At 51.3% G+C, this 12,774-nt stretch overlaps 1 protein-coding gene across 18 annotated transcripts in view; it reads right to left on the bottom strand.

The window, feature by feature from the left end:
• RNF40 (ring finger protein 40) overlaps positions 1–12,774 on the bottom strand; it is a 51,886-nt gene that overhangs the window by 31,079 nt on the left and 8,033 nt on the right. For all 18 annotated transcript variants that reach the window (XM_085593432.1, XM_085593430.1, XM_085593433.1 and 15 more), the window contains 7 exons: positions 11,364–11,517; positions 9,088–9,234; positions 7,197–7,309; positions 4,923–5,069; positions 4,239–4,313; positions 3,300–3,419; positions 1,456–1,635 (listed from right to left, as the gene is read on the bottom strand). In XM_085593432.1, the coding sequence (XP_085449558.1) occupies positions 1,456–1,635; positions 3,300–3,419; positions 4,239–4,313; positions 4,923–5,069; positions 7,197–7,309; positions 9,088–9,234; positions 11,364–11,517 (936 nt within the window). The remainder of the gene's footprint in view (positions 1–1,455; positions 1,636–3,299; positions 3,420–4,238; positions 4,314–4,922; positions 5,070–7,196; positions 7,310–9,087; positions 9,235–11,363; positions 11,518–12,774) is intronic.

The raw sequence follows: 12,774 nt of genomic DNA, 5'->3' as shown, positions 1-12,774 counted from the left end.
GTTTTGTTTTGTTTTTTTGGGACCTCAAAACCCAACGTGACCCCCCAGGGTCAGCAGGATCCGCCTCCAAAATGGCGCCGGCCGCCATCTTGGATGAGGCATGATGGGATTTGTAGTTCTGGCTGCCATCTTGAGTGAGGCATAATGGGATCTATGGTGCTGGCGGCCATTTTGGATAAGGCATTATGGGATTTATGACGCTGGCAGCCATCTTGGATGAGGCATTATGGTACTTATGGTGCTGGTGGCCATTTTGAATGAGGCATAATGGGATCTGTGGTACCGTCAGCCATTTTGAATGAGGCATGATGGGATTTGTGGTTCCGGTTGCCATCTTGGATGAGGCATTATGGGATTTATGGCGCTGGCAGCCATCTTGGATGAGGCATTATGGGACTTATGGTGCTGGTGGCCATTTTGAATGAGGCATGGTGGGATTTGTGGTTCTGGCGGCCATCTTGGATGAGGCATTTTTGGGATTTATGGCAAGAGCGGCCATTTTGAATGAGGCATGATGGGATTTGTGGTTCTGGTGGCCATCTTGGATGAGGCATTTTTGGGATTTATGGCAAGAGTGGCCATTTTGAATGAAGCATGATGGGATTTGTGGTACCGGCTGCCATCTTGCATAAGGCATAATGGGATCTATGGTGCGGGCAGCCATTTTGAATGAGGCATGATGAGATTTGTGGTGCTGGCAGCCATCTTGGATAAGGCATGATGGGATTTGTAGTTCTGGTGGCCATCTTGAGTGAGGCATAATGGGATCTATGGCGCTGGCGGCCATTTTGAATGAGGCACAAGGGGATTTATGGTGCCGGCAGCCATTTTGGATAAGGCACAATGGGATTTGTGGTGCTGGCAGCCATCTTGGATAAGGCATGATGGGATTTGTAGTTCTGGTGGCCATCTTGAGTGAGGCATAATGGGATCTATGGCGCTGGCGGCCATTTTGAATGAGGCACAATGGGATTTATGGTGCCGGCAGCCATTTTGGATAAGGCACAATGGGATTTGTGGTGCGGGCTGCCATCTTGGATAAGGCATTATGGGACTTATGGTGCTGGCGGCCATCTTGGATGGGGCATGATGGGATTTGTGGTACCGGTGGCCATTTTGAATGTGGCATTATGGGATTGAATGAGGCATGATGAGATTTATGGCGCCGGCGGCCATCTTGGATGATTCATAATGGGATCTATGGTTCTGGCAGCCATTTTGGATAAGGCATTATGGGATTTGTGGTACCGGTCGCCATCTTGAATAAGGCATTGTGGGACTTATGCCGCCCGCCGCCATCTTGGATACGGCCTTACGCCATTTATGGCACCGGCGGCCATCTTGAATCCCAATCCTTGCCATTTCCCTGACCCCAGACGCCCCCGAGTCGCCCCAAAACCCCCGGGGGACGCCCCGGGGGGACACCCGGAGGTGTGGGGGACGGGCGGGGCCCACCTCCATGTGCTCGATGTGGCGCAGGTGGCTGTTCTTGGTGGCCAGCAGCAGCGCCCGGGCCTCGTCCAGCTGCGTCTTCACCTGCAGGCTCTCGTGGTAGAGCAGCGAGAACTGCGACTGCAGCACCTTGTACTCCAGGGCCTCCTTCACGGCCTCCTCGGGCAGCGAGCGCAGCGCCACCTGCGTGGGTGAAGGGGAAACTGAGTCACGCCCGGGGCGCCCCGCGGAGCCTCGGCGGCGAGGGGTTTGTTAGCGGCTTCCTGGTAACGAGCGCAGTGACAATTGGGCAGGGACGGGGAAACTGAGTCACGCCCGGGGCGCCCCGCGGAGCCTCGGAGGCGAGGGGTTCGTTAGTGGCCTCCTGGTAACGAGCGCAGTGACAATTGGGCGGGTAAAGGGAAACTGAGTCACAGCTGAGTGACCAATGAGTGACCAATGAGTGACCAATGAGTGATCAATGAGTGACCCCAAGTGACCAATGAGTGACCAATGAGTGACCAATGAGTGACCAGTGAGTGACCCTGAGTGACCCTGAGTGACCCCAAGTGACCAATGAGTGACCAATGAGTGACCAATGAGTGACCAATGAGTGATCAATGAGTGACCCCAAGTGACCAATGAGTGACCAATGAGTGACCAATGAGTGACTCTGAGTGACCAATGAGTGATCAATGAGTGACCAATGAGTGACCACTGAGTGACCAATGAGTGATCAATGAGTGACCCTGAGTGACCCCTGAGTGACCAATGAGTGACCCCTGAGTGACCAATGAGTGACCCTGAGTGACCTGAGTGACCCAGAGTGACCCTGAGTGACCCCGAGTGACCCCTGGAACCATTTGAGTCCCCAGTGCCCCCAAAATGTCCTCCATGACCAAAATGTCCCAAATCCCCCCAATGTCCCCAAATGTCCCCAAATCCCTCCAATATACCAAATCCCAGTGTCCCCAAATGTCCCTAAATGTCCCTAAATGTCCCCAAATGTCCCCGATGTCCCAAAATCTCCCAATCCCCCCAATGTCCCCAAATGTCTTTGATGTCCCCAATCCCCCCAACGTCCCCAAATGTCCCCAAAATTTCCGATGTCCCCAAATGTCCCCAATGTCCCCGATGTCCCCAGGTGTCCCTCAATCCCACCAGTGTCCCCAAATGTCCCCAAATGTCCTCAATCTCCCCAATGTCCCCAAAATCCCCAATGTCCCCAAATGTCCCCGATGTCCCAAAATCTCCCAATCCCCCCAATGTCCCCAAATGTCTTTGATGTCCCCAATCTCCCCGATGTCCCCAATCCCCCCAACGTCCCCAAATGTCCCCAAAATTCCCAATGTTCCCAATCCCCCCAATGTCCCCGATGTCCCAAATCCCTTCAATGTCCCCAAATGTCCCCAAAATTTCCGATGTCCCCAATGTCCCCCATGTCCCCAGGTGTCCCCAATGTCCCCAAATCCCCCCGATGTCCCAAATGTCCCAAGTCTCCCCAATCCCACCGATGTCCCCGATGTCCCCATTGCCCCAAATGTCCCCAAAATCTTCAATGTCCCCAATGTGCCCAATGTCCCAAGTGTCCCCAATGTCCCCAAATATCCCCAAATGTCCCCAAAATTCCCAATGTCCCCAAAATTCCCAATGTCCCCAAAATTCCCAATGTCCCCAAATCCCCCCGATGTCACAAATGTCCCCAATGTCCCCGATGTCCCCAGGTGTCCCTCAATCCCCCCAGGTGTCCCCAGGTGTCCCCAGGTGTCCCCGATGTCCCTGATGTCCCCAGGTGTCCCCAGGTGTCCCCAGGTGTCCCTCAATTCCCCCAGGTGTCCCCAGGTGTCCCCAGGTGTCCCCAGTGTCACCTTGAGCCTCTCCTGGCCCCTGACGGCCGCCTGCAGCTCCAGCTGCAGCTTCTCCAGCTCGGCCATGCGGGAGTTGGCCAGCTCCTGGTTCCCCTCCAGCTCCGCGTTCAGCATCTCAAACTGCGGGGAAAACACCCGGAATTCCCAAAGAATTCCCAAAATTCCACAATTCCCAACATTCCGAAAAAATTCCCCAAAAAAATCCCAAAAAAAACCCCAAAATCCACAGAAATTCCATCCAAACCCAGCCCAGCTCCGCGTTCAGCATCTCAAACTGCGGGGAAAACACCCGGAATTCCCAAAGAATTCCCAAAATTCCACAATTCCCAACATTCCCAAAGATTTCCCCAAAAAAATCCTGAAAAAAACCCCAAAAATCCACAGAAATTCCATCCAAATCCGCCCCAAATCCACATTCTGCATCTCAAAACTGGGAGGAAAGAATTCTAATATTCCCAATGAATTCCCAAAATTCCACAATTCCCAAAAATTCCCAGAAAATTCCCACAAAAATCCCCAAATTCCAGAAAAAATCCCAGAAAAAATCCCCAAAATCCCATCCAAATCTATCCCAAATCCGCGTTCAGCATCTCACACCGTGGGAAAAACCACCCAAAATTCCCAAAGAATTCCCAAAATTCCACAAATCCCAAAATTCCCAGAGAATTCCCAGGAAAAAAAGCCAAAATTCCCAAAGAATTCCCACAAAACCCCCAAAATTCCAGAATTCCAACACAAATCCCCAAAATCCACAGAAATCCCACCCAAATCCGCCCCAAATCCGCATTCGGAATCTCAAAACTGGGGGAAAAAAACCACCCAAAATTCCCCAAAAAATTCCCAAAATTCCTGAAGATTTCCCCCCAAAAACTGCGGAATTTGCCCAAATTTGCCGGATTTGCCCAAAATCCCTGGAATTGTCCCCGAATTCCCGGTTACCTTCTGCACGCTGAGCGTGATCTGACCCCCCTGGAAGCCGCCGGAGCTGCCGCAGCCGTAGGAGCCCGAGGTGAGCTGGGACAGGTGAGATGGACAGGTGAGATGGGACAGGTGAGACATGGACAGGTGAGACATGGACAGGTGAGACATGGACAGGTGAGATGGACAGGTGAGACATGGACAGGTGAGATGGACAGGTGAGACATGGACAGGTGAGATATGGACAGGTGAGATATGGACAGGTGAGATGGACAGGTGAGATGGGACAGGTGAGACATGGACAGGTGAGACATGGACAGGTGAGATATGGACAGGTGAGATGGACAGGTGAGACATGGACAGGTGAGATGGACAGGTGAGATGGACAGGTGAGACATGGACAGGTGATACATGGACAGGTGAGACAGGTGAGTTACAGGTGAGGGACAGGTGCCCCCAGGTGTATCTCAGGTGCCCCCAGGTGTGCCCAGGTGTATCCAGGTGTATCCCAGGTGTGCCCAGGTGCCCCCAGGTGCCCCCAGGTCTATCCCAGGTGCCCCCAGCTGCCCCCAGGTGCCCCCAGGTGTGCCCAGGTGCCCCCAGGTGCCCCCAGGTGTATCTCAGGTGTATCCCAGCTGCCCCCAGCTGTACCCAGGTGTGCCCCAGGTGTGCCCAGGTGCCCCCAGGTGTGCCCAGGTGCGTCACCTGCTCCAGGGCCTCGGCCAGGTGCCGGTCCAGCCGCCCCTCGCGCTTGCGCAGTTTGGCGCTGTCCCACTGCAGCCCCTCCAGCGTGGTGCCCAGCTCCAGCACCTTGGTCTCGGCCCAGCCCGCCTTGTCCTGCAGCTCGGCCAGCTGGGACAGGTGAGACAGGTGAGACACAGGTGAGACACAGGTGAGACGGGTGGGGCAAAAAAACCCGAAAAAAATGCAAAAAACCCCGAGATTTTAGCCCAAAAATGGAATAAATTGGGGTCATTTCGCTCCGAAGCTCCTGGAGGATTCACCTGGGACAGGTGAGACAGGGGAGAGATGGGTGAGAGACAGGTGAGATAAAGGTGAGACACAGGTGAGACAGGTGAGGCAAGGAAATCCCGAAAAAATGCAAAAAACCCCAAGATTTTAGCCCAAAAATGGAATAAATTGGGGTCATTTCAATGCAAAGCTCCTGAAGGGTTCACCTGGGACAGGTGAGACAGGTGAGACAGGTGAGACACAGGTGAGACACAGGTGAGACACAGGTGAGGCGGGTGGGGGAAAAAATCCCGAAAAAAATGCAAAAAAACCCGAGATTTTAGCCCAAAAATGGAATAAATTGGGGATAATTCACTGCAAAGCTCCTGGAGGGTTCACCTGGGACAGGTGAGACACAGGCGAGAGATGGGTGAGGGACAGGTGAGATAAAGGTGACACAGGTGAGACACAGGTGAGACAGGTGGGGCAAAAAAACACGAAAAAAATGCAAAAACCCGCGAGATTTTAGGGCAAAAATGGAATAAATTGGGGTTATTTCACTGCAAACCTGCTGAACTCATTAATACAGGGTTCACCTGGGACAGGTGAGACAGGTGAGGGACAGGTGAGACAGGTGAGGGGAAAAAACCCGAAAAAAATGCAAAAAACCCGAGATTTTAGGGCAAAAATGGAATAAATTGGGGTCATTTCACTGCAAAGGTCCTGGAGGGTTCACCTGGGACAGGTGAGGCAGGTGAGACACAAACAACACAGGTGAGACACAGGTGACAGAGGTATGACACAGGTGAGACGGGTGAGACACAAATGACACAGGCGGCACAGGTGAGATACGGACAGGTGACACAGGTGTGACACAGGTGAGACAGGTGTGACACAAGTGACACACACGTGACACACAGGTGAGACAGGTGAGACACAGGACAGGTGAGACACAGGTGACACAGGTGAGACACAGGACAGGTGACACAGGTGACACAGGTGACACAGGTGTGACACAAGTGACACAGGTGAGACACAGGTGACACTCAGGTGACACAGGTGAGACACAGGTGTGACACAGGTGACACAGGTGAGACACACAAGTGACACAGGTGACACCCAGGTGACACAGATGACACTCAGGTGACACAAGTGACACAGGTGACACCCAGGTGACACACGTGACAGGTGAGACAGGTGTGACACAGGTGAGACACAGGTGACACTCAGGTGACACTCAGGTGACACAGGTGTGACACAGGTGTGACACAGGTGACACACAGGTGACACAGGTGAGACACAGGTGTGACACAGGTGACACAGGTGACACACAGGTGACACAGGTGAGACACAGGTATGATACAGGTGTGACACAGGTGACACAGGTGTTACACAGGTGACACAGGTGACACTCAGGTGACACAGGTGACACTCAGGTGACACTGAGCTGACACAGGTGACACAGGTGACACTCAGATGACACAGGTGTGACACAGGTGTGACACAGGTGACACACAGGTGACACTCAGGTGACACAGGTGACACTCAGGTGACACAGGTGACACAGGTGACACACAGCTGACACTGAGCTGACACAGGTGACACGGGTGGCACACAGGTATGACACAGGTGAGACACAGCTGACACTGAGCTGACACAGGTGTGACACAGGTGACACAGGTGACACTCAGGTGACACAGGTGACACTCAGGTGACACAGGTGTGACACAGGTGAGACACAGCTGACACAGGTGTGACACAGGTGACACAGGTGACACAGGTGACACACAGGTGTGACACAGGTGACACAGGTGTGACACAGGTGTGACACAGGTGACACACAGGTGACACTCAGGTGACACACAGGTGACACTGAGCTGACACAGGTGACACAGGTGTGACACAGCTGACACAGGTGTGACACAGGTGACACAGGTGGCACAGGTGTGACACTCAGCTGACACAGCTGACACAGGTGTGACACAGGTGACACGGGTGGCACACGCGTGGCACACGCGTGACTCGCACCTGCAGCGCCTCCCTCTGGTGCTTCTCGTGCAGCGCCAGCGTCAGCTCCTGCAGCCGCCGGTGCTCCCGCAGCAGCTCCCGCAGCAGCTCCCGGCCCGGCTCCGGCAGCTCCGCTGCTCCCGAAAATCCCGGATCACACGGAATTCCCGGAATTCCGGAGGATCCGCCCCAAAAAAACAAAAAAATCCCACGAAAAATGGGCGAAAATCCCACAAAAAACGGGCAAAAATCGGGCAAAATTCGGGCAAAAACAGGTGAAATTCCCCCAAAAAAAGGACCGAAATCCAGGAAAATCCCAGCAACAATAATCCCAAATTCCAAAAAAAATAATCCAAAGAATCCCCCGGAATTACCCAAAATTCCCAAAAAAATCCAGTGAAAAACGGACGAAAATCAGGCAAAATTTGGGCAAAAACGGGCGAAATTCCCCCGAAAAAAGGACCGAAATCCAGAAAAATCCCAGCAACAATAACCCCAAATTCTGAAAAATTCCAAAGAATACCCCAGAATTACCCAAAATTCCCAGAATTCCCAAAAAAATCCCGTGAAAAACGGCCAAAATTCCAGCAAAAAAGGCCCAAAATCCAGGAAAATCCCAGCAACAATAACCCCAAATTTAAAAAAAAATTTCCAAAGAATCCCCTGGAATTACCCAAAATTCCCAGAAAAATTCCCGCAAAAAACGGGCAAAATTCCCACAAAAAATGGCCAAAATTCCCCCCAAAAATGGGCAAAATTCCAGCAAAAAAATGGATAAAATTCCCACAAAACCGGACAAAATTCCCGCAAAAAACGGCCCAAAATCCAGGAAAATCCCAGCAAAACTCAACCCAAATCCCGAAAAATTCCAAAAAATCCCCCGGAATTACCCAAAATTCCCAGAATCCCAAGAAAAATTCCCACAAAAACCAGCCAAAATTCCCGCAAAAAATGGGCAAAATTCCCACAAAAATGGACAAAATTTGCCCAAAAATGGACAAAATTCATGCAAAAAAGCCTCAAAATCCAGGAAAATCCCGGCAAAACTCGTCCCAAATTCCCAAAAAATCCCCTGGAATCCCAAAATCCCCAAAACCTGGAGAATTCCCAGAAAATTCCCATAAAAATTGCCCAAAATCCAGAAAAATCCCAGCAAAACTCAACCCAAATCCCCAAAAATTCCCAAAAAAATCCCCTGGAATCACCCCAAAAATTCCCCAAAATTCCTTCCAACCCAACCGGAATTCCCGAGATTCCACCGGAAATTCCAAAATTCCACCGGAAATCCCAAAAATCCCCAAAAAAATCCCCAAAAAATCCCCAAAAATCCCCTTTGAACCCCCCCAGGTGTCCCCCAAAACCAGCCCCAAAATCCCCATTTTTCACCCGATTTTCACCCGGTTTTTTTGTCTTGCCCCTCCCAGCTGTGCCCAGGTGTGCCCAGGTGTGCCCAGCTGTGCCCAGGTGTGCCCAGGTGTGCCCAGCTGTGCCCAGGTGTGCCCAGCTGTGCCCAGCTGTGCCCAGGTACCCTCAGGTGTGCCCAGGTGTGCCCAGGTGTGCCAGGTGTGCCCAGGTGAGTGCCCAGGTGTGTTTTACCCCCCCAAAACCCCCAAAATCCCCATTTTTCACCCGATTTTCACCCGGTTTTTTTCCCTCCTCCCCTCCCAGCCGTGCCCAGCTGTGCCCAGGTACCCCCAGGTATATCCCAGGTACCCCCAGGTGTGCCCAGATACCCCCAGGTGTGCCCAAAATGTGCCCAGGTGTGCCCAGCTGAGTGCCCAGGTGTGTTTTACCCCCCAAAATCCCCATTTTTCACCCCATTTTCACCCGGTTTTTTTTGTCCAGGTGTGCCCAGGTGTGCCCAGGTGTGCCCAGGTGTGCCCAGGTGTGCCCAGGTGTGCCCGGTACTCACGGCGGGTGCTCAGGTGCCCCCCCAGGTGCTGCAGCCCCCGCTGGGCCCGGCCCAGGGCCCCCCCCAGCCTGGCCACGGCCTCGGGGGCGAAGCTGAGCCGGGGCGGGGGCGGGGCGGCCGCGCCCTCCTCGGGCCCCGCCCACGCCTCTGCAAACCATTGGGCCATGCTAATGTATGCAAATGAGCCCCCCCCGGCCGAGAAATGCCCCGAAACGAGCCAAAAACCCCCAAATTTCCAACCAACAACCCCCAAATTTCCACCCCTAAATCGCAAATTTCCACCCCTAAATCACCAAAATCCCAAATTTCCACCCAAAAATACCAAATTTCCGCCCCTAAATCCCCAAAATCCCAAATTTCCACCCAAAATCCCAAATTTCTCACCCTAAATCCCCCAAAATCCCAAATTTCCACCCCAAAATCCCAAATTTCTCACCCTAAATCCCCCAAATCCCAAATTTCTCGCCCCTAAATCCCCAAAATCCCAAATTTCCACCCAAAATCCCAAATTTCCACCCCTAAATCCCCAAAATCTCAAATTTCCACCCCCAAATCACCAAAATGCCAAATTTCCACCCATAAATCCCAAATTTCTCGCCCTAAGTCCCCAAAATCCCAAATTTCCCCCCAAAATCCCAAATTTTCCCCCCCCAAATCCCCAAAATCCCAAATTTCCACCCCAAAAATCCCAAATTTCCACCCGTAAATCCCGAACTTCCCGTCCTAAATCCTCAAAAATTCTCCTGAAATCCCAAAGTTTTCTTGAAAGCCCAAAAATCCCCAAAAATCCCGAATTTTCACCCAAAATCCCAAATTTCCACCCAAAACTCCCAAATTTCCACACCCAAATCCCCAAAATCCCAAATTTCCACCCAAAAATCCCGAATTTCCACCCCAAAATCCCAAATTTCCACCCCTAAATCCCCAAAATCCCAAATTTCCAACCCAAAATCCCAAATTTCTCAACCTAAATCCCCAAAATCCCAAATTTCTCGCCCTAAGTCCCCAAAATCCCAAGTTTTCCCCCAAAATCCCAAATTTCCACCCCAAAATCCCGAATTTCCCGTCCTAAATCCTCAAAAATTCTCCTGAAATCCCAAAATTTTCTTGAAAGCCCAAAAATCCCCCAAAATCCCGAAATTTCCCCCCAAAATCCCGAATTTCCACCCCTGAATCCCCAAACCCCCAAATTTCCTCCAAATATCCCAAATTCCCCCCAAAATCCCCAAATTTCCCCCCCCTAAAATCCCAAATTTCCACCAAAAACCCCAAATTTCCCCCCAAATCTCCCCAAAAAACCCAAATTTCCCCCCAAAAATCCCAAATTCCCCCCAAAAATCCCAAATTCCCCCCCAAAAACCCCGAATTTCCCCCATAAAATTCCAAATTTCCCCCCAAAATTCCCAAATTTCCCCCCAAAAACCCCGAATTCCCCCCAAAAAACCCCAAATTTCCCCCAAAATCCCCAAATTCCCCCCAAAACCCCCAAATTCCCCCAAAACCCCCAAATTCCCCAAATTCCCATCACAAAATCCCAAATTCCCCCCAAAAACCCCAAATTTCCCCCCAAAACCCCCAAATTCCTCCAAAAATCCCAAATTCCCCCCCAAAAAAACCCGAATTCCCCCCAAAAAACCCCAAATTCCCCCAAAAATCCCAAATTTCCCCCAAAAACCCCAAATTTCCCCCCAAAACCCCCAAATTTCCCCCCAAAATTCCCAAATTTCCCCCCAAAATCCCAAATTTCCCCCAAAACCCCCAAATTCCCATCACAAAATCCCAAATTTCCCCCCAAAAATCCCAAATTCCCCCCCAAAAATCCCAAATTTCCCCCCAAACCCCCAAATTTCCCCCCAAAATTCCCAAATTTCCCCCCAAAATCCCAAATTTCCCCCCAAAACCCCCAAATTCCCCCAAAAATCCCAAATTTCCCCCAAAAACCCCAAATTTCCCCCCAAAACCCCCAAATTTCCCCCCAAAATTCCCAAATTTCCCCCCAAAATCCCAAATTTCCCCCCAAAACCCCCAAATTCCCCCAAAAATCCCAAATTTCCCCCCAAAATTCCCAAATTTCCCCCCAAAAACCCCGAACTCCCCCCAAAAATCCCAAATTTCCCCCCAAAAAACCCCAAATTTCTCCCCAAAAATCCCAAATTTCCTCCAAAAATCCCAAATTCCCCCCCAGAAACCCCAAATTCCCCCCAAAAAATCCCAAATTTTCCCCCAAAATCCCCAAATTTCCCCCAAAACCCCCCGGATTCCCCTCCCCCGCTCACCTCTCCTCTCGGGGTCCCCGGGGGGGTTCGGGGGGGGCTCGGGGGGGTCCCCGGGGGGGTCCCCGGGGGGCGGGGCCGCCCCTCCCCCACCCCCGGCCCCTCCCCCCCCGTCGCCGTCGCAGCGACGCAGGAGGGCCTGGACCTCGGCGTCCAGCTGGGGAGGAAAGGGTTAAAAACGGCCCCAAAATTGCCCAAAATTACCCCAAAAATCCACCCAAAACTGACCCGAATCATCCGGGGAGGAAAGGGTTAAAAATGACCCAAAATTGCCCAAAATTACCCCAAAAATCCACCCAAAACTGACCCGAATCAGCTGGGGAGGAAAGGGTTAAAAATGACCCAAAAATCCCCAAATTACCGCAAAAATTCACCCAAAACTGACCCGAATCATCCAGGGAGGAAAGGGTTAAAAATGACCCCAAAATGCCTGAAATCGACCCAAAAATCCACCCAAAATGCCCCAAAAATCCCCAAAATTACCCCAAAAATCCACCCAAAAATCCCCAAAATTACCCCAAAAATCCCCAAAATTACCCCAAAAATCCCCAAAATTACCCCAATATCTAACCCAAAATCCACTCGAGTCCAACTGGGGAGGAAAGGGTTAAAAATGACCCAAAAATCCCCAAATTTACCCCAAAAATCCCCAAAATTACCCCAAAAATGACCCAAAACGGACCCGAACCAGCTGGGGAGGAAAGGGTTAAAAATGACCCAAAAATGCCCAAAATTACCCCAAAAATCCCCAAAATTACCCCAAAAATGACCCAAAACTGACCCGAACCAGCTGGGGAGGAAAGGGTTAAAAATGGCCCAAAATTGCCCCAAATCAGCCCAAAAATCCACCCAAAACTGACCCGAATCATCCGGGGAGGAAAGGGTTAAAAACGGGCCCAAAATTGCCCAAAATTACCCCAAAAATCCACCCAAAACTGACCCGAATCATCCGGGGAGGAAAGGGTTAAAAGTTAACCCAAAATGCCCAAAATTGCACCAAAAATCCACCCAAAACTGACCCGATTCAGCTGGGGAGGAAAGGGTTAAAAATGGCCCAAAAATGCCCCTAAATCGACCCAAAAATCCACCCAAAACTGACCTGAACCAGCTGGGGAGGAAAGGGTTAAAAATTACCCCAAAATGCCCGAAATCAGCCCAAAAATCCACCCAAAACGGACCCGAATCAGCTGGGGAGGAAAGGGTTAAAAATTACCCCAAAAATCCCCAAAATTACCCCAAAAATCCACCCAAAACTGACCTGAACCAGCTGGGGAGGAAAGGGTTAAAAACGGCCCCAAAATGCCCAAAATTTCCCCAAAAATCCACCCAAATTTACCCCAAAAAATGACCCAAAACTGACCCGAATCAGCCGGGGAGGAAAGGGTTAAAAACGGCCCCAAAATGCCCAAAATTT

Source organism: Lonchura striata, chromosome 16 (genome assembly GCF_050655825.1).
Source record: "Lonchura striata isolate lonStrDom1 chromosome 16, ASM5065582v1, whole genome shotgun sequence".
NCBI lineage: Eukaryota > Metazoa > Chordata > Aves > Passeriformes > Estrildidae > Lonchura > Lonchura striata.
The sequence above is the reverse complement of the archived record's forward strand: the minus strand, read 5'-3'. Positions and strand labels throughout refer to the sequence as shown.